General features: G+C 34.5%; 1 protein-coding gene across 4 annotated transcripts in view; it reads right to left on the bottom strand.

The window, feature by feature from the left end:
• WDR7 (WD repeat domain 7) overlaps nucleotides 1–22,997 on the bottom strand; it is a 401,067-nt gene that overhangs the window by 313,507 nt on the left and 64,563 nt on the right. For all 4 annotated transcript variants that reach the window (XM_053571628.1, XM_053571626.1, XM_053571629.1 and 1 more), the window contains 4 exons: nucleotides 22,665–22,767; nucleotides 20,180–20,321; nucleotides 19,624–19,872; nucleotides 18,078–18,298 (listed from right to left, as the gene is read on the bottom strand). In XM_053571628.1, coding sequence (XP_053427603.1) covers nucleotides 18,078–18,298; nucleotides 19,624–19,872; nucleotides 20,180–20,321; nucleotides 22,665–22,767 — 715 coding nt within the window. The remainder of the gene's footprint in view (nucleotides 1–18,077; nucleotides 18,299–19,623; nucleotides 19,873–20,179; nucleotides 20,322–22,664; nucleotides 22,768–22,997) is intronic.

The raw sequence follows: 22,997 nt of genomic DNA, 5'->3' as shown, positions 1-22,997 counted from the left end.
TGTATTTTCTGCTCATCTCAAGATTTTGCCCTTGAATTCCTTTTTAGAATGAGATGGAATATAACTAATCAAATACAATAAAGATTTTCACTAGCAACAGAGAACTGAATCTACAATCTAGAAGATTAAAAATTAAAGTCTTTAAATTTTTGTAAGACAATTTGTGGGCAAATTTTTCTTACAAAAATGAAAAAAATCGTTTTATAACTAATGAAAACAAAGTAGCAAACTATAAAAAAATTAAATTTAGGCATGTTAGAATAAAACCAGGTGTATGTGTGTATATATATGTATATGTGTATATATATACATACATATATCTCACACACACACCATAAGATCTTTATTTCCAATTCTTTCACAATACATAAAGTATTTATCAGTTGCACCAGAAATATATTTCCAATTTAAAACAATAGACAGCTTAATAAACGGACACTTTGCCTTTCCACAGATTATCACTAGTATTGACTTTGTCAAACATATACAACATTCGTTTTAAGAATAAAACGGGATGGTGGCTACATTAATATAGCACACATAACTATAATTTTCTATTTTGCAACATCAACCTCTCAAAATGTGGACATTTTATTTCCTTCTCTCATCAGAGAAATAGTGGTCTTTTCCTGTGGGTACAAATAACTAAGAAGGATTTGTGAACAGCACCCCTTTTAATCTATTCACATATTCTCTTCAGGTACTGGTCAGCCACGGTATTCACACATCCACAGCTAACTCCTGATTCTGCTACTTCAACTCATGACCTCTCCAGCATCTTCTTTAAAAAGAGGTAAACCTTAATTAGTGCCACACACCTAACTGGCCTTCATGTTAGTCCCCAAGTCCAAAGTCAATTCATTCGTGTTCAAAAAGCAGAGAAAATGAAATATGAGTCAATGTGAAGTTTGTTTTGCCAATATTCTTTTCCTTGTTAGGTGTTCCCAAAAATCATGATCCATCAGAGATCTCAACATTGGATGGAAGTGACACAAAGCTACTGACAAGCACTGAGCTATGCACACTCTGTCAAATATCTCCTCACTGTAGTTTATAATTTAGCAAAAAGAGAACTAGAGACTGTAAACAAACAAAACAAAGCAAAAACAGTTTGCCCTAATAACTAAGAAATGCGGTGAAGGCCATGGTAACCAGTTGGATGGAAGTATTTCAAATGGTATATAAAACCAGCACATTGTACCCCATGATTGCATAAATGTACACAGTTATGATTTAATTAAAAAAAAAAAAAAGCTTGCCCTTCCTATAAAGAACTTAATCTTGGGCTATTTATCAACCCCTCACGAAAAGTTTTACTGTCTGAACTTTTACCCTCCCCATAGATATGCGGGCAGATAATTTCAAAAATTCGAGGAAATCAGTGCTGCCTGTAGCTCAAGGAGTAGAGTGCCAGCCCCATATAACAAAGGTGGCAGGTTCAAGCCCGGCCCTGGCCAAAACTGCAAAAAACAAAACAAACAAACAAACAAACAAAAAAAAAAAAAACCTCTTCTCTTAAAAGCAGTTAAATGGAAACACCAAGATGAAAATAAAGGGTTGTAAACTTTAAAAAAAAAAAAATTCAAGGAAATGCAATTTATCTTCATAAGAACACTCAGAAGCTGTAAAAATGTTATTACTCTTATATATCAAAAATAAAGGACATATAAAACAGATATTAAATAATAGTATAGCATAATCAAAAAGTAGATTATGAGATATAATTTTTTGAAGGTCAAAGGCTTTTAACTTCAAAAATTCTAGGTTTTCATTTCCACATGATGCATTCTCTTGTTAACACATATATTTACCCAAATGTGTTTTAAAACACATATTATGCCCAGGCACAATACCGTGTTTGGTTCAAAACAAAAATTATACGACATCCCTGTAAATGATAGTAAGTATCTGAAGAGTTAACTTCCGTTTTACTGTACTAAGACTGGAAATAGCCCAAATAATCAAGAATGAAAACAAAAAAAAAAAAATCAATATTACTAAGTCCAAGAAAACATAGTTATTAGAGGTACTTAACTCACAAGAAAAGATGGTTCTCTGCGTTTTAAATATAGATTAAAATAAATCTAATTTTTCTTCCTTCAAAAAAATGCTCATCCAACTCATATACAGAAAACTGGCCTGAAGTGAAAATGGCCCAATACAGTAAAACCTCATTAATTTTGATTCTACTAATTAATTCTGAGTTGCTGGTTACCTTTGCAGCCAGTGAGAAAACAAATTAATGGTATAAACAAAGCAAATGTCTAGCCTATTTAAAATGTAAAAGGAAAAAGACCATTCAAGCACCACTTTGGTATTAATTTTAATTCGAACAATGAACAGAGTAATGATAAATAATTCTCAGCTATCCATTAAATGAAAGCACTTAAAAGATGTGCTAAACACAATTAACTTGGTTTCTTCTTATCTGTCCTCAAAATTTTTAAAACGTTTCTAAAAGAATATTTTATAATTACTACTTCTTCCTTTTTGGACACTGCTTTCTCCAAATAAGTTGAATTAGCACAATTCCTTTATTATTAAATTTTAGAGACCTGGGTTACTGAATACCTACCTCACCTACAATGACTTATTCTATAATTTGATTAATTCTATTCTACTTCATGTTTTTCCATTTAAACCTGAAAAAGTGGCGGCGCCTGTGGCTCAGTGAGTAGGGTGCCGGCCCCATATGCCAAGGTTGGTGGGTTCAAACCCAGCCCCCCGGCCAAACTGCAACAAAAAAATAGCCGGGCGTTGTGGCGGGCGCCTGTAGTCCCAGCGGCTTAGGAGGCTGAGGCAAGAGAATCGCGTAAGTCCAAGAGTTACAGGTTGCTGTGAGCCGTGTGACGCCACTCTACCCGAGGGCGGTACAGTGAGACTCTGTCTCTACAAAAAAAAAAAAAAGAATGAGATTCTGTCTCAAAAAAATAAATAAATAAATAAATAAACCTGAAAAAGTTACCTACACATCATTTAACACCAAGGGCATTATAACAAGATGATGTATAAAACACTGAAATTGTGTAATTAAAATCATTTAATACAACAATTAAAAAATATAAACCTTTTAAAAAATGTAAACCTTGTATCTTGAACAACTAAACTTATTTCAAAGCATCTGTGCTTTAAACTTTTTTGATCATACATCCATTCATTAAAAAAATTGGAATGTATTCTCAGTATGTTTATAAATTAGATATATGCACTTATGTGCCCTATATCATATACATTGTGAAACATGCACAAATACATATAGGTTAAAAGGATAACACAAAGTTTAAATAAGTAAATTTAAGACAAAATGAAACATTTTCTTAAATGTCTCACTGATGTTTATACCTCCCTGTTAGATCAGTCAGTATCTTAATACAGATGATTAGGAAGGTTCACTGTTTTGTTTTGTTTTGTTTTGAGACAGAGTGTCACTTTGTCGCCCTCAGTAGAGTGCTGTGGTGTCACAGCTCACAGCAACCTCTGGCTCTTGAGCTTAAGGTGATTCTCTTGCCTCAGCCTCCTGACTAGCTGGGACTAAAGGCACCCACCACAGCACCCAGCTATTTTTTTTTTGTTGCAGTTTGCCCGGGTCACAGGTTTGAACCTGCCACCCTCGGTATATGGGGCTGGTGCCCTACTCACTGAGCCACAGGCACCGCCCAAGAAGGTTTCATTGTTAATGACAGTGTATGTGAATACCTATTTTACATATTTATGAACTTTTTGGCTGCCCTCCTAAAAGAATGATCATTGAAACTCATAATATGGCTGATGAACAAGTATTTTTCATTTGAAATATCTTCCGTCTATATTTTCTCCATCCATGTTGAGACGGCTACGTTTACCAAAAACAAACACATTTTAACTGGAAGCAAAGAGGGCAAAAGCCACCCTGGCACCCTGCTTGAGGCAGGCCCACGTGCCCATCTGAGTGTGAAACCAGCAAGGTCAACAGTGGTCTCCTTTTAGTAAAGTTTCATAATGCTCAATTTCTTAAATAAATAAATAAAAGTTCCCATATTTTCTTCCCATATCCCACCTGACTGTCTTGCATATCTGACTTTAGTAACCACTGCCATCGACTGGCTCAAAGACTATAAACATAAATTCCATTTAAAAGTTTTTATTGTTGGGGAACAAAACTTGTGTGGCATGAATGGAGCGTTCCATCAACTTGGCTAGTATAAAATTATTCAAATTCATGTTCCAAACAGCATACTAATTATGCCTCAAAAGCAATATGCACCAATGACATCAAATGCCAATGAAAAGTAAAAGTTAACAATAAGCAACAGAATATTTAACCAAGTAATAACTCTATTGTTACTTGATGAAAAAATTAAGAGAACTGGGGCAAGGAGAAGGAGGAAGATACTGGACTTTTGTATATTCCTACAAAATATTTTCCAAGTATATTCCTAGGTCAATTATTATTTTTCAAAGAATTCTAACACTAAACCAAATAAAGGCTCACTGAATTTGCCAGTAAACAATCCTCATGGTGCCTTAGTGTTGAGCAGCAGAATGCCACAAGCTATCACAGAATCTGATAGAGGCAAAATATCCCACCTAGGTCATCCAGTTTGACCTCACACATTTTACAAGACTTCACTTTAAACCATTCCCAGAAACCTCTGATGGAACCTGTTCCTAACCATCTGCCATGAATTACAGAAATTAGACACAGCTAGTTTATCCCATCTACTAGCTCCCTGGGGAGATGATTCCACTTTCCAACATTTCCCAGAGTAAATAATATGCATTTTTATTTTCTACTTTTGCAGATTTGGTTTCTGAAGTAAATCATCCTTTTCCTTCATATCATTTTAGGAGGAATCTCTTATTTGCCCAAAACAATTTTCCCCTTTGTCTAAATAGTCTCTAAATATTTGAACACTCTATTGTCTACTGTCTTTCCTTTTAAATATACCCATCATGAGACAAGCTATAAATGACCAGCTTCTTTTGCTCATAAATCAATCCCACTATTCTCTTAATCATTATATCTTGTATTTCCCAGAACTCTTTCTGTGGAACATAAATGTGCAGTTAAGATGCATCATTTATCACTTTTAAATAGTCTACCTAAAGGGGGAAAAAAAACTATGAAATTCAATGTTAATTTCATTTCTATACTTTCACAAGAAAAACTAAATTTAAAAATAGTTTCAGAAATTCATCCTTCTTTTAAAAAAATGTAAGAAAAAAAAGCCAAGGGTTGTTTCTTTAATAGCTACTTCAGAAAATAAGATCATGCTAATAAAAATAAGATCATGTTAATAAGACACTGATTAACCAACTAATTATTTGTATTCTGTATGAAAAATAAGAATGTTAGGAACAAGTTTTAATGTTTTATTCACTGTATACAAGGATAAGAATGAAGAACTAGTGGGGTAATTAAAATTCTTTAACTGCTTCCCTATTAGTAAAACAGCAAATAAATATGAAAATTTAATCCAAGAATAAGAAGATACTGCCCTATCAGAGAAACAAGATTTCTTTTTAAAAAAAAAAGGACATTGCAATAATTTTTTAGCTTAGGAAAGAATAATTTGTATCCTTATCTGACCCCACAAATATAAATTTCATATTAAGTGTGATATGTTTGTTTTTAAAACAGCTATTGTTTTCAATCAAGTCTTATTAAATTTCTGGGTGAGTTAAGATGCCAAGCTTCAAAAATATGAAAAAAGTTAGACAGAAAAAAGATAAACTGGATTACATAAAAACAAAAATATCTGTAGGTTAACAAAATTCAAAAGTAAACAATAAACCAGAAGAAAATTCCAACAATAACAGAAGCCACATAAACCTAGTTATTTTATAACAGTTTAGAACTCTATATGCAAACACTAATATCCCCAAGAGGAAAGTAAAAAAATAGCAAAGGACAAGAAGAAAACTGTCAAAAAAAAAAAAAAAATCACCAAAATCCTCATAGAACTTCGGTATCTCTAGTAATTAAAGAGAAGTAAATTCAAATTTCAAGACACTATTTTCACCTATCAACTTAGCCAAAGATTCTAAAAATTATAATGCCAAATAGCCAACATTTTTGGGGGTTCTTACTACTTTCAAGATAATATTCTAAGTATATAGTAGTGTTATATATTATATTTATAATATACATTATAAATATATATAACTTACTATATTTAACTTATTATAACTTATAATATATAACATATATTATAATACAATTTATTATAGTCTCACAACAACCCTTCAAATTAGACATTATTATTTCCAGTTTACAGGTGCAGGAACAGAAGCAAGGAAGTAAACGACGTTGGTGCTGGCAGGAATAGCAGAATAGGCATCGAGGATAGAAAAAAATTAGTCATATACCTCAGCAGCCTTGTACATGTCAATAATCTATTACATGAAAATTCTGAAGTCCCAATATTAAAAAAAAAAACATGTAATCTAGCCAAAGAAAACAATCCTAAATGAAAGAAAATCTTTATGCACAAAGATATTCAATATTCTATTATAGTATTTATAACAGAGGAAATTGGGACCAATTAAAAATCCAAGGTAAGAGGATTGCTAGGAAAATATGGTGTGCTCACACAACGTAATGGTGTATAATTATTAAAAATTACTTTCATGAATAAATCTGATAACTTGGAAAAGTATTTGTTTTATTAGTAAATGAAGAGGCAATACACACAGATAACTTAAGCTGCAGTATAAATCACAAATATAAAATAAATGGATTTAAATGGCTAGAGGAAAATAGATCAAAATTGTTAAATATGTTAAATAAAGAAGGATAACAGGTGACCTTCACCCTGTTAGTTACTTCTCGTTTCAAAGTTGTTAACAAAGATTATATACATTAATCAAATTGAAATTAAAACTCCACCATATTTTTAAAGAGCAAGTAATGTGTTACATGTAAAAGAAGATAAAAAGGACCTGAAAGTATAAAACACTGAACTTAGATAATCAAAGATCAAAAACTAAAAGGAAAATAAAAAGAGAACTGAGCAATGTGGAGTTATCTAAAGAAAATTAGAAATACAAAAATTCAAACTAAGGCTGTGTTTTGTTCTACAAAAACTAATCTTAATTCTCTAATTTATTGAGCATTTAAGTATGTATAAAAATCATATTTACCCTAGTAAATTAATAATGAAATGTCAAAAAATGAAGAAATTCAATTACTTCCCAATAGAATATTAAATCTGATTGGAGGCAGGATGCATAAGTTCAGGCTGTGGAGTCAGATGACTCAGGATCAATTTCCAGCCCTGTCACTGACTGACTGTGTCACTTGAATGAGTTCTTTTCACCTCTCTGAGCTCGGACCACTGCCCACTGTGGTCAATAGCAACAACACACCTCACAGAAGGGCTGTGTGAATGAAAGGAAGCTACATACACAAATTAGCACAGTGACTAATGTGAACACAAAAGATGATAGATGACATTTCCACCATTATTATTATTATTATTATTATTATTATGCAGTTATATACCATCAATTCCATCTTTTAGAGTGTAATTGTATTTATTTTCTGAAAGGGTTTTTAAGTGCTCCTGCCACAAAATATGAAAACACTACAATTCTTTAAGTAGATTAGTTTCCCCCTTCAACATTTTCTTCTCTGCTTTAATACCTGTTTTAATACAATCTGAATAGTTCTACAGGCATGATCATCAAATTCACTCACGTTATCTTAAATTACATTAATAATGTTGACAGAACTTTTATCAATTTATGAACAAAAGTATTTAATTCAACATCCACCTTCCACTGTTACCTGAATATTTTTTTATACTTTATTCCTATTAAATTTAGTTTATTATGTTTAGCTTCATGGCCTTAAATATTAAAATGTTTTCTTTAATTTCACTGATGTATTTTTGGGTTTTAGAGACTGAGACGGCCAAATTTTCAGACGATCTGTTGGTGCTGCCCTTCTACTCCTGACTCAACTTAGAATGCGACTGGCACCATACATTGGACCTAGGGATTTTTTTAATCTTCGTGCTCGGCCTTAACCCACTTATCCCAATCATACCTATATCTCTGCAAGAAAAAAACAGTGAATTTATACACCTCTGACATAATTGCAAAATACTTTTTTTTTCCTTTCTTATGGAAACTAATGATGGTTTAATAGATACTGTCTCCATTATTCTAACTAGAGAGGCTGAAAAGATCTGTGTGTGTCTTTCCTAGGTAAATTAATAGAACATAATATACTAAAAGAAACTCTTTGCTTAGAAAAGATGCTGGCTGGGCTATAATTGGGTTATAGCAGTCATATGAAAGCTATAAATTGGTTTCATAGTAGGGCTGAGTACATTGGATACTTTTTCTTCCATTCTTGAGATACTTTGCTAAGAAGAATATGTTCAAGCTCCATCCATGTAAACATGAAAGAGGTAAAGTCTCCATCTTTCTTTAAGGCTGCATAATATTCCATGGTGTACATATACCACAATTTATTAATCCATTCATGGGTCAGTGGGCACTTGGGCTTCTTCCATGACTTAGAAGTTATGAATTGGGCTGCAATAAACATTCTAGTACAAATATCTTTCTTATAATGTGATTTTTGGTCTTTTAGATATATACCTCGAAGGGGAATAGTAGGATCGAATGGCAGGTCTATTTTTAGATCCCAAAGTGTTCTCCAAACATCTTTGCAAAAGGAACGTATTAGTTGTGGGACCACACCTACAGTGCATCTTACAAGGATACATGTGAAATTTACTAAATGTAGAATATAAATGTCTTAACCCCATAACTAAGAGGGTGCTGGGAAGGCTATGTTAACCAGTTTGATGAAAATATTTCAGATTGTATATAAAACCAGCACATTGTACCCCATGATTGCATTAATGTACACAGCTATGATTTAATGAAAAAAAATTCCAAAAGTGTCACAGCATTAGAGATAAGTTAAAGAAAATAAACATTTTTTAAGATTGGAAAAAAAAAGTAAAAAAAAAGAAAGAAAAGATGCTGGCTGGATTTTTTAATGTTTTCTTTTTTTTTTCTTTTTTTAGGGACAGAGTCTCACTTTGTCACCCTTAGTAGAGTTCTGTGTCATCATAGTTCACAGCAACCTCAAACTCTTGAGCTCAAGTAATTCTCTTGCCTCAGCTTCCGAGTAGCTGGGACTACAGGCATCAACCACAATGCCAGCTATTTTTAGAGATGAGGTCTCTCTCTGGCTCAAGCTGCTCTCAAACCTGTGAGCTCAGGCAATCCACCGGCTTCGGTCTCCCAAAGTGCTAGGATTACAGGCGTAAGCCACCATGCTCAACCTTGGTTTTTTAATTCTACATCAAAAAGCACAGAGCAGGTTCGGTGCCTATAGCTCAACAGCTAGGGCACCAGCCATATACACCAGGGCTGGTGGGTTCAAACCTGGCCCCAGCCTGCCAAACAACAATAACAACTACAACAAAAAATAGCCAAGCGTTGTGGCAGGTGCCTATAGTCTCAGCTACTTGGGAGGCTGAGGCAAGAGAATCACTTAAGCCCATGAGTTTGAGGTTGCTGTGAGCTGTAACACCACAGCACTCTACTGAGAGTGACATAGTGAGACTCTGTCTCAAAAAAAAGAAAGCACAGAGAAGTCAGCTATGATGGCGCATGCCTGTAGTCCCAGCTACTCGGGAGCCTGAGGCAGGAAGGATCGCTTAAGCCCAGGAGTTTAAGGTTATAGTGAGCTATGATGCTGCTACACTCTATTCCAGGCAACACAGGGAAACCCTGACTCAAAAACAAAGCAAAACAAAAAACAAACAAAAAGCCCCAGAGAAACCTAACTTTCAGGGTCCACGTTAGTGTAATTTATGCCCTAAGAAGAACAATAAATGGGGTCGACCTCCCCACCTTGATCGTTTGGGGTCATTCTGACAAAGACTATAATCTATCCACAAATGTCCACCAAAAAAGACCAGTTTGGGCCACTCAGATACAGTTGAAAACCTCAAAATTCAGCCAATAAGCAGAAAGGCACCTATACTTAGGTCCATATTTTCTAAGAAAGCAATAAAACCCTTTTTTTTAGTTGCCATTTCTTGATATATTGAAACTTCTATCTCTGAAATAAAAACATGAAAAGTTAAATTATCAGAGAAAGGGGTCTCACCCTATCAGACTCTAAAACCACCTGGCCATTAGTTGAGAAACAAGGAAATAAAAAGTAGTTCCTGATTCAGTAATAAAGTATATCTACAGAAAAGTCATTTGAACACTGAAACAGACAATCTGGCCTTTACTGTCCTAATAAGAATGTAAATAACTGAAAATACAAGTGCTAACAGCAATAATGGTGATTTCATAAGCTCTCAGTAGAGGCCTGACATTCCCTCCAACTGCTAAACTAACACTTCACAGAGTAAGTTGCTAGGGCTCAGGCATGTTGAGTAACCAGCTAACACCACCCCAACATTAAGACACAAATCCAGGCCTATTTTGTTCTAAGATCCTATTCTCAATGACTTGACCAACTAGTAGTCCCATTATTTAAGGCTCTGCCTGCTTACAGCAAGGTTTTTCTCCAATTCCTTTTAAAAATCTTTACCAATGACTAAGAAAAATCATGATAATGATGCCAAAAAAAAATCATCATACAAAAACTGGCTTTTAGTTGTTTTTAAAATAACATTCTTCTTTTCTAATCTTTTATCATCCACTTTCATTTCACTTTACTAGCTTGTCAAATCTTTCTTAAGACAAATACCTTGAATGTTTTGCCTTTCGGTAGGGTTTGGTATTTTATTATCTTTTGTCTTCCAAATCTCCTTCCTACAGGATGAAATAAAATGTCCTAATGCTCACATACAACTAGCTTATACCACATACAAAACCATTAACTACGCTGGTCTCTCGGTTGCTATTTCCAAAGTAATATACATACGTCAAATGTTTTATCTGCCTAAACCCAAGACTTTATCTGTTACAGACAGATCCATCAGATCCTAGTCAGGACAACTTATCAAGTGCTCTAAACTCCTCCACATAACACGCATAAAACCAAGGGCATCTGCAATCTGCAAACAGAGATTGTTCCTATACCGTGCATGATTTCATAAACACCAGTTATGTCCCTGGTCCTAGAAGGTACTGAAATATGGTAGGCACTAAGATATTTTCTGTATTGAAGTCTAATCAAAAATATGTTACACGTAACATATGAGTTAACAAATAGTCAGAATAACAAAAAGTCATTCATTTCTTCCTTATAATTTCTGCCATTTTAAAATGAATTTTAACTCGTTTTAAAACTGATCAAATTACTCAAGAAAATTGTCTTTGTGCCATGCTTTCTCTTCAGCCCAAAATAAAACGTCAATTTAATCAACTATTTCATTCACAAGGTTTAGCATCGAATCACTTCTGGCCATTACTAAAAATAAATTTCATGCCCAACGGAATCTTCTCTACTATCAACAACATGACTTAAGAACCATTCTCAAATAGAAGACTTTCTAAATTTCCCAAATATATACCACAATATCAAGACAGAATAAGGATGCAGACTTTCTGAATCCTGTTACAAGGACCTCTCACCAGCAGTCTTGCTTAGCAGTTGACATTTTTAGCTTCCTGGATAAGACACAGAGTGTGTTATAATATGAATAAACAGATTAATATTCATAGCAAGAAAAAAATTATCTTGAGCACAATAGTATATGATAGTAGTAAAAATATGAAAAACATAAAATTATAAAAATGTAAGCTAATCAGAATGCATAACTAATATAGTATTGGTGTATTAACATATCTGTGCTTTTAAAATGAGAGCTATACTTACATACACTCCACACATGGCTATTTACAACCCCAGAAAATAATCAAGTCTATAAGATTATAAAGATTATAAGCAGGATGGTAGAAAATTATGGGGATAAATGGTGGATGTACAAACCCAGCCATAATATTTTGAAGGGTATTTTGGCAATATCTGTTCAAAGGCCTTTAAAAATTAATATGCCCTTTTTTACAGAAATTCCAAGTTTAAGAATTTATTCTAAGAAACCATTCTGGAATTCCAAAAATATTCAGCTATACTAATTCTCAACCCCATTCTTCACAAGAAAAAACATTAATAAGGAACATTCTAAAATGTCTCATATAATTAAATAATTTATAAGAGGCATGGGCTCTGTAAAAAAAAATTAAATAAATTATAGAATTAAAAATGATGCTGTAGGAATGTGCTTAGTGACAAGGAAAGATGACCAGATCATCTTTTGAAAATATTTGTATTCTCTATTTTATGAAAAATCAGTTTCAAAAAAGATGGTGCTGAGAACATGAAAACATGTGAATGAACATGGTCTCAAGAGCTAAGAAAATTAAGTGTAGGGCAAAAGTAATATCAGAGAATATCAGGTACATTAAAATATATTTTAGAAAAACATGAGTTCTGTGTCCACCTTTTGCTTAATTTGTATTTTAAGAAGTTTACTTGGTTTCAGAGACTATGTTGTAATTACAAACATTGCTGTTTTAATATTTGAACTAAATTAGTAACAAAAATTCAGATTCAAAAATGTGAGATAAGGGGAAATTCTAGCAACAGCTTTCAGTGCTTTGTCAGCATTGAAAGTATGATATATCGAGAAAACCTAATTTGTTAATTGCTCTTCCTGGCTGTGAACACTGGCTACAATGGTGTACACACAGTCACGTGTACCATTCATATTATCTACCTGTCTCTAGGAGCTAAGCTACCTTTGTCAAATGAAGGTAGGAAACTGATTTTCAGGTTAGATACTTGACATTCCTGTGTTCACAAATCCATGCTGCCCCCTTCTGGGTATTTCTGGAGATTGTGTGATAATAAAAGTTTAATAAGACAAGGGTATATGTGAAACTTAGTAAATGTAGAATGTAAATGTCTCAACACAACAACTAAGAAAATGCCAGGAAGACTATGTTAACCAGTGTGATGAAAATGTGTCAAACGGTCTATAAAACCAGTGTATGGTGCCCCATGATCGCATTAATGTACACAGCTATGATTTAATAATAAAAAAAGTTTAATAAGATGCAATAAATGAAAAGTAATCATTTTTTTTGCTAACACATTAAAGAACTTAGCCTATATGCTCCCAGGCAGAAACATGTTATTGGTAAACAATTTATTTTAAAACATTTTCCAAAAATTCTGTTCTGAATAGTTCCAACAACAGAAAAATAACTCTGGCAATAAGTAATGAAACTAATGGAAATAAATATTAAATACATAAAACATGACACTTAAAGAAGTCACATTTTCTGCTCCTTCTATACCCATTCTCCTCACTCCCCAAAGCAAAGCAAAATTTGAATTTGGCACCTGCTGGGAGAAAGGGGACCAAAGACCCCATTGTTGGCAAGGGAAAGCACCCCTAGAAAAAGAGGAAAATTAAAAAGTAAGCTGAGTGAGTCAGAACAAAGAAAAGTCAGCTTGTTTACATTTAAGCTAGCCATTGCTAACAAGCTTCCTGCCTTTTCTGAAATTCTAGCCTGTTGGGGATACAGCTTACAAACACCCTGGTAGGTCTGTGAGCACTCTGAGGAGAATAATGCCCATAGAAGAGACTGTGGCAAGTCTTAGGAAAAGATACATCTTCCAGGGCATTTCCTGCCCATTAAACAGGCAAAGCGGATACCCATTGTGGAGATTTGCATTTACCTGGGGCAGAGATCAAGGGAGTAGCTCGAGCCCTGAGATACGGGCAGAAGAGCTTATATCCCTTATCACAGAGGAAGATCCTCTGTGGTGGTGATGTGAGGAAAATGCCTCCCTCCCACCGATTTAATGGCGGTGGCGTTTTACTCCACAGAGAAGTAGTGGAGTTTAACACCTCCCTAAAAATCTGTGTGTGATCTCAAGCAAGAGGCTCTCCCAATGCAAGACTCAGATTTCAGATTTCTGAAGGCTATGCTTAAGGTTAATAATAATTACAATAGGAGCTGATATGCTCACTCAGAAACTGCTGGCAAAGAGTTCCCTCCCTCATCTTACCCTCTGGACAAATAGACTTCAATAAAATCAGAGTGGAGCAAACACTTGGTGCCACTGCCAGAAGCCCATAAACCAGCAATGGACCCCTGAGCTTCCACCTTTAATTCTACTCTACGCCTCATGTCTCTTTCTTTACCGTCATTTCTAACTATATTTCTTCAGTCAATTGCTGCCAGTTTCCACAGGTCTTAGCAGACCCTGCTCCCAGGGTGGGACCTGGACATTTGGCACACAACATGCCTCAACAGGCACCTATCTTTCTGGTTAAGTTTTAATAATTTTACTACCTACACATGTATCCATAATTTATGAATTTATGTTTTTTGAATGCAAGAAAAGCCACGATAGTGTATTATACATGCAAGTGCTCCATGCCACAGGCCGTACTTCTAAATCCAACCATCTGCTATAATGGAAAATCAGCTGAGAAAATATAGACAGCTCCACGCAAGACATCACTACCATTCTATAAATAAGAAATACTACACTGAGTTTTCATTTGTATCAATCATATGCCTGGTTTACTGCAAGAAATATTTTTTATAGCTTACATTTCTTAGTAGAATAAGACAATTAAAATTCTATAGTTCTAAAGTATTAAAATATTATAGTGTAGAAAATCTCTAAAGAATGAGTAAGATATCACACACAGAGTAAGGGAAGCGCAGAGCTGGAGAATAGGAATGAAAGGGAGAGTTGCTTTTCATTAATGACCTTTTAATACTTTTTGCAGTTTACACTATGTACCTCACTCCCTATTTGTAAAATATGCCTTAAATATAGTAAATAGTCTAAGTACAGATAAAAATGTAATTAGCCAGTTAAAATTTTAGCTGTTTTAAGAAGACCTTTCTACAAAGTCTTCTATATGAATAGTTGAAGTGGCAATCTAATTTACTAATAATGTAAAGTTTCCACTTTAAATTTGAATCCTGCTAAATTAGATAAACACTATCACATCTGAATAGCAAAATATAAGGCCCTAAACCCTCATTTAAAAACAAACACAACTAGGAATGACAAAAATGGTATAGGACTTTATCTTATACTATACAATGTATTTACTCTTCAAGTGAACAGTTTCACTTCAAATAAATGTTTTATTTTGTTTTTTTTGTTGGTTTTTTTTTTTTGGCCAGGCGGGGTTTGAACCTGCCACCTCTGGTATATGGGACCAGTGCCCTACTCCTTTGAGCCAAAGCACCGCCCTTCATTTTGGTTTTTTTCATATGCATCTACAACAAATTTTCAATTATGAAACCATATCATCAAAAAGAAAAGAGAAACTCAGTCTGAATATTTTTTCTCTATATTCTATACTGTTAAAGAATAGGAGGTGAGGCAAATAACCTAATAGTAGAGATCTCAAAACCCCAATCCAGTACCCCTCACAAAGTCAATATTCGGTTATTCAAATCTCACAGCTCTCTTTGGTACTTAACCGAAGCGCCTAATTTCTCTGAACATTTATGATATGTTCCTACCATCATCCACCAAATACTTTCAGTACCTCTCCTTTGCTATCTGTAATCTTCTCTGTAGCAGGCTTACTTAAATACTTGCCTTATCCCTCTTCTAAAAATCATAAGTTTATATTTCTCAAAACACTTAAACATATTACTTAACACAGAGTAAATAATCTCAAAAAAGCTTTCTCAATTGTTCCCAATAATGTTTTGGCATGACACAATACTAAATTACTTCAATGTTTGATTTCTCAAGAGTAACTTTCAGAAAAGTTTTAATTTTCTTACATTTCAATTCTTTAAAATAATCTCTATCAAATATCAGTTAACCAGACTATTCAATGAATTAAAATCCAATTTCAAAGCATTTTTCCTAAATGATCTTTTACTTGTTTAGAAAATAATATGAAATTAAATTCCTTTAAAAAATGAAAAACAGCGGTCAGGATGGGTAGCTCACACCTGTAATTCTAACAGTCTGGGCAGGCAAAGTGGGAGGATCACTGAGCTCTCAAAGTTGGAGATTAGCCTGAGCAACAGGGGGACCCTGTCTCTCAAAGTAACAGAGAAATTAGCAGGGCATGGTAGCATGTGCCTGTAGTCCCAGCTCCTCAGGAACGGTGGCAGGAGGATTGCTTGAACCCAGAAGTTTGAGGCTGCTGTGACATAGGCTGACACCACGGCACTCTAGCCCAGGACAACAGAGTGAGATGCTGTCTTGAAAAAATTAAATTAGAATCAAAAAATAAGTGTCAATCAAATCACAAATTCCTGTTCTAAACTGGTAAAAAAATATTTAAATAATCAATTTTGGCATTGAAATATTAGATAATTCACCAAATGTGCACTCAGAGATGAAAGTTCTCATGTCTCATTACAGAATGTAACTACCATAAAAAGAAATTTAGTACAGGGGTTGTAACAACACTTTAACTTATGTGTGTAATCATAGTGATATCTGTTTTGCTAAAATGTGGCTTAAAATTTTAGTTATTTCCATAAATACACAGCAATTTTTCACATTGATTAAGATAAGAAACAACCAAATTGGAGGAAAGGAAAATAAAGGAATAAAAAAGAAAGGAAAAAATTAAGGACCTGAATTTTTGGCAAGAAAAATAATGAGACATTAGTACTAGAGTTTTGTTCAAAGCCACCAATATCAAATCAAATAAAATATATAACACTGGCAAAACACAGCTGATAAATATATTAACCAGAGCATTAAGTAAGCAAAAAAGCCAAGGAAAATCTCTTGTATTTCAAAACGAGACATCTCATAATATACAAGTAAGACTGTTGTCAATTTCAGAAGACCAAATCGGTGCCACTGAATGGATTATGGTAAGCATGAAATATGTGTACGAGAAGACACTGTGTTTGTGTGTGAACACACGTATGTTGAGTCTTAGGAGATTTTGCACACAAAGGTGGCTAATCATATGAAAAAATTCCATGATTAAAGACAGTAAAAGAAATAATTGGATCCATCAGTTACCAATCCTAAGCCCTCCTAAAACTTCATGTTTCTAAATGGATTAGTTATTCTTTTGACATTGTGGCCTAACTTACAACACATCACAAAGCAATCTACTTCCACAAAAGTATGCACAAAATTTTCCAAAATCATGAACAGTACTGTTACAATTTCTCTCCCTTGTCACAACAATCTTTTTTTTTTTTAGAGACAGAGTCTTACTTTGTCACCATCGGTAGAGTGCCGTTATGTCACAGCTCACAGCAACCTCCAACTCCTGGGCTTAGGTAATTCTCTTGCCTCAGCCTCCCGAGTAGCTGGGACTACAGGTGCCCGCCACAACACCCCGTTATTTTTTTGTTGCAGTTTGGCCGGGGCTGAGTTTGAACCTGCAACCCTCAGTATATGGGGTCAGCGCCCTGCTCACTGAGCCACAGGCACCACCCTATAATTTTTTATTTAAACAACCTCTATTGCCAAGTATTGAAAAGTATTTTACCTTTATCAAAGTATACATTCATTGTATTTTTGCTTAGATGGATCCAAAAATAATGACATTGTAGAAAGTCTCTGGAGATATTTAAATTATTTTAAAACATATAATTGAAACTTCATTCAGTAAACATTTTCTAAACTGCTGCTACATTTCAGTAAGAAGCCATACCACTGGGAGGGGGGAGGATAGGCAGAGGGAGGGTAATTGGTGGGACCACACCCACAGTGCATCTTACAAAGGTACATGTGAAACTTACTAAATGTAGAATGTAAGTGTCTTAACACAATAACTAAGAAAATGCCAGGAAGGCTGTGTTAACCAGTGTGATGAAAATATGTCAAATGGTCTATAAAACCAGTGTATGGTGCCTCATGATTGCATTAATGTACACAGCTATGATTTAATAAAAAAAAAAAAGCCATAGCATTTGGAATAACAGAAAAAAACACTAATCCATCTTCTATTTCTATGGGTCCAATAGTAAATGATCATAACTATTATATGTTACTATTAATATAGTTTTAAAATTGAAAGAGTTTTGTTAATAATTGTTACATTTTCTTTAAGTTACTCAGATTCCACGTATAGGCCAGATAATAACATAACCTGGCTCTACCAAGGTCAAATAATCTTTTAGATAAATCAACTTACACTACAGTTTTCAGGTGGAACTAGAAGTTGAGTAATCTCGCCACCATGAACACAGAAGATATGTTTCATTTCTCCAGAAAATATGTCCCAAATTATGACCGAAAAATCCACACCTCCAGATATCAGATATCTTTGATCATACCGAGCGGAGACCTGATGAGGATACAGCAAACATGTGACTTTGTTCCGATGACCACGGAGCGTTCTGTGAGGTGGCCAACCTGTAAATGAGGTTTGGGATTTAAAATAGAAAAATTAAAGACTTACCAAGTTTCAACAAGTAAAAGCAAACATGAATTTTCAGAATAGCTGTAATTTATCAAAGAAAGGCTTTCCACTTTATCTTCTAAAACTACTCTATCCAGTACAGTTGCTACTAGCCATAGAAGACTACTGAACATTTGAAATGGGGCTATTCCAGATTCTTATTTGCTATAACTTTAAAAGTTTTGAAATTTTAAAGACTTAGCTCAAAAAATGCAAAGTATTCCATTATTAATTTTCATATTGATTATAAGCCAAAAGGAAAACAGTTTTGCTATATTGTGTTATATAGTATATATTAATATTGTTAATTTCAGTTGTTTCATTTCCCTTTTTTACTTTTTTTAGAGACAAAATCTCACTTTGTCACCTTTGGTAGAGTGCCGGAGTGTCACAGCTCACAGCAACCTCCAGCTCTGGGGCTTACACGATTCTCTTGCCTCAGCCTCCAGAGTAGCTGGGACTACAGGCGCCCGCCACAATGCCCGGCTATTTTTTTTGCAGTTTGGCCAGGGCAGGTTTGAACCCGCCACCCTCGGTATATGGGGCCAGCACTGTACTCACTGAGCCACAGGCGCCACCCTCTTTTCCCTTTTTAACATGGCTATTAGAAAATTATATATTTGGCTACATACGTGATTCGTATTAAATTTCTACTAGTGGCACTGTTCTAGAAGACTATCAGTATTGCTGGTAACATAGTAATCATTCAGTAATCCATAGCAATAACTAATAACAGATGGAACTATTCATATTAACATATAGCAAGAAATAAAACTGGATACTTCTTTTTTTTTTTTTTTTGTAGAGACAGAGTCTCACTGTACTGCCCTCGGGTAGAGTGCCGTGGCATCACACGGCACGGTTGCTCACAGCAACCTCTTAACTCTTGGGCTTACGCGATTCTCTTGCCTCAGCCTCCCGAGCAGCTGGGACTACAGGCGCCCGCCACAACGCCCGGCTATTTTTTGGTTGCAGTTTGGCCGGGGCTGGGTTGAACCCGCCACCCTCGCCATATGGGGCTGGCGCCCTACTCACTGAGCCACAGGCGCCGCCCCAAACTGGATACTTCTTTATCTATAATCATTACCTGGCATTAATTCTATGGATATTTTAAATCTATGGCATTGGATATTTTATTATTTGCACATTAAACTCTATCAACTACACAGCACACTAATAACTACACTGCTTCATTTTGCTTATAAAAAACAACTAGCAGATACATTATCAGAGTTACAGAGTTCTCAAAACACTTTTGACGTGTAGATCTTTGGCATACCTCTTCTGAGCATGTGTTCCCCTTGCAACAGCTGTACTATGGCCGTCTGTGTGGCAGGTACAATAACTATGCTTCCATCCTCACGGCCACAAACAAGTCTTCCGTGTGCTGGTATGTACACACTTGCGGTTACTTTAAGAGGTTCATTACTGTTAGGAATCACACTCAACTGATCTATAATTCCAGCAGGACGAGGAATCAGTTTATCAAATGCCTCTTGTAAACTTATAGAAGTTGTCATTTTCAACTCTGCAGGTTTTGGTATAAAAGAAAACATTGGTGCATGTTAAAAAAATTAAAACGTTAAAATAATGTTGGTTAATTCAGTAATATGTCAAAAATAAAAACTGCAATCAAATATAATTCTTAGAAGAAAATGATATATGTACATTATAAATTCGTTATTCAGTGCTTAGTATTTAAAATGTTAAATTAAAAGAATTAAGAAATTGCACACGTAGGGTAGCGCTTGTGGCTCAAAGGAGTAGGGCGCTGGCCCCATATGCCGGGTGGCAGGTTCAAAAAAAAAAGAAATTGCTACACATCATTGTCTTACCTTCATCACCTTCCTGTGTATCAGGTGTATCTGATATGTCCCAAATATTCAATCTTCCAGAAGAATCACCCTGAATTAATAATTTATGAGAATACTCCCTGCATCCATAGAAGAACCGAGTAACAGGAGGACAAATTAGCAACTGCCAAAAAAAAAGTATTCAAATATCTTTAGCTACAATTTTAATCAAAATTTCTCACACATTAATGTTTTTTCAAATAAAGATAATAGGTAATTTGCCTTAGTAGCCAAGTTGAAAATGTGTTTATAGTATAATTATTCAATATTTTAATGTAATTTATAGTATTAACATACATGTAAACTAATGCTCAAATCGAGTATGTTAAACATTCAAAGAAAAACTATATTTATAGTCTTTCCCTAAAATTAGTATTTATACTTTTTCTCTGCTTTATAAAAACGAGTCAGAACAATATAATTTACTTAATTAAATCATAGCTGTGTACATAGCTGTGCACAGGGCAGCTCCTGTAGCTCAAGGAGTAGGATGCTAGTCCCATATACCGGGGGTGGCAGGTTCAAGCCTGGCCATGGCCAAAAGTGCAAAAAACCAAAATAAACAAATAGCCAGGCATTGTGGCAGACACCATGGCAGTTGCCTGTAGTCCCAGCTACTCGGGAGCTGAGGCAAAGGATCACTTGAGCCCAAGAGTTTGAGGTTGCAGTGAGCTATGACGTCATGGCACTCTACTAAGGGCTTCAAAGTGAGACTCTGTCTCAAAAAAATAATAAAATAAAAATAAAAATAAAAAGTAATGGCTTGGCGCCTGTGGCTCAAAAAGCTAAGGCACTAGCCACATACACCTGAGCTGGCGGGTTCGAATCCAGCCCAGGCCCGCCAAACAACAATGCTGGTTGCAACCAAAAAATAGCCGGGCATTGTGGCAGGCGCCTATAGTCCCAGCTAGCTGGGAGGCGGAGGCAGGAGAATTGCTTGAGCCCAGGAGTTGGAGGTTGCTGTGAGCCGTGATGCTATAGCACTCTACCTAGGGTCACAGCTTGAGGCTCTGTCTCAAAAAAATAAATGAATAAATAAAAATTAAAAAAAAATAATAATAGTAAATAGTAGTGGACTCCTAATATTAAAGTTTACAGGATTAATTCACAAATACTGAAATATTTAAGTATAGAATCTTAGCCTGAAAAGCAGTAATAAGTAGCTTTCAGTTTTGACAATTACAGTGAACAAATAATTTGGTATTAGTTGTTTCATGAAAAGCTAGCCAATGGAAACTATATATAAAGCATAATCAACTGATTTTTACATAAAGTCTAAAAATTATTGAAGGGAGATTTTGCACAACAACTATAATAACGGGAGGGGCACTGGTGTGCTCTCACCCAATGTACCCACTGGGTGAAAGGTCAACCACACACAAATAATGTAAACTAATTGTTTGTACCCTCATATTTATCTGATATAATAAAAAATAAATACAATAAACAACTGTAATAACTAGTATTCTACCTTTCAATACAGCTTACCCCATATAATATATATTTTTAAATTTAAAATATGTCAGGGAGCTGATATTTAGAGAAAAATGACATACATAATTTTGTTTTGTTTCACTTTTTTTTTATACAAGTCATTATTGCTTAGGTTAACTAGAATTGACTCTATAAGTTGAAGGGCAGTTAAGTGGAAGTTTAAGTAAAGAGAATAAAGAGCATGCTCCGAGGATCTCAATTGTACACTGACATGTAAGTTCTGTGTATTCAAAATATTCGTGAAAACAATTCTCCTCCTTTCACATTCCTCCACATAAAGATGGGACACAGTATTCAGAACAATGAAGATGTGGAAACATAGAACATTAATAAAGAAAACTTCACTTTCAAAACCAAAGCACTTTTCTTTACTGCTCCAGACAGAGTTAAAACCTAGTAATAGATGCTGTCACATTTCAACTTTAAATGTATATTAAGCAGGTTTACAGAAATGATAAAAAAAAAAAGTTTTTGTTTTTATAGAGAAAAAATATTTTGTTCTTAATTTCTAACATCAAATGATTTAAATTGGTACATGATTTTGGGGAGATACTGCAATGCCTGTTCAAATAATGAACTATTTTAAGTCAGCATTATTACATAATTGTCTTTGCCCTGGTAAAATTACATCTGTCACTATGTTTATAACTGCTTCAGAATGTATAAAATAAATTCAGACCACCAACAGGAATGTTGCTAACAAGTCAATTCCAGTATGCAATCAGCATATGCTCACTAGTACTCTTTGAGAAAGGTGAATGCTACTTTTAAAGGTATATAATATGTTTTTAAATAAGTAAGTTCTGAAATGTGCTTATAATTGACTATATCAAAATGTTTCATAATATCTAATGCAATGCCTTGAATTGTACTGAATCTTTCAAATGTTTACCTACCAAAAGACATGAATAAATACAGTTGTGAAATTTTTCAATGTAGCCATCAATTATAAATGATACCTGAAGAATTTTACCTCTTTATCTTTTCGAGCCAACAGGCTATATTGTACCGGAGGAATTAAATTTTCAACTGCTTTTCCCACATCACTGCGGAATGAATCACTAGCTGGAAGGCAACTGAAAATGGGAAAAAATACAACATTTAATTAAAATATTGACATTATATATTTTATCGTTCCTTGTGACAAAGATTTTTGACAATGACCAAAAAAGGTATTTTTAGTGCTAAAGATTAATATTAAACATATTTAGTAATAATGTTATAAAAACATCCTCCTTCAACTAAAAATCCAACTAATTTTTGCACTTAAAAGTTAAATTGGCTATACAAATTTAATTTAACAAGT

The sequence above is a fragment of the Nycticebus coucang genome, chromosome 19 (genome assembly GCF_027406575.1).
Source record: "Nycticebus coucang isolate mNycCou1 chromosome 19, mNycCou1.pri, whole genome shotgun sequence".
Taxonomy (NCBI): Eukaryota; Metazoa; Chordata; class Mammalia; order Primates; family Lorisidae; genus Nycticebus; species Nycticebus coucang.
The sequence above is the reverse complement of the archived record's forward strand: the minus strand, read 5'-3'. Positions and strand labels throughout refer to the sequence as shown.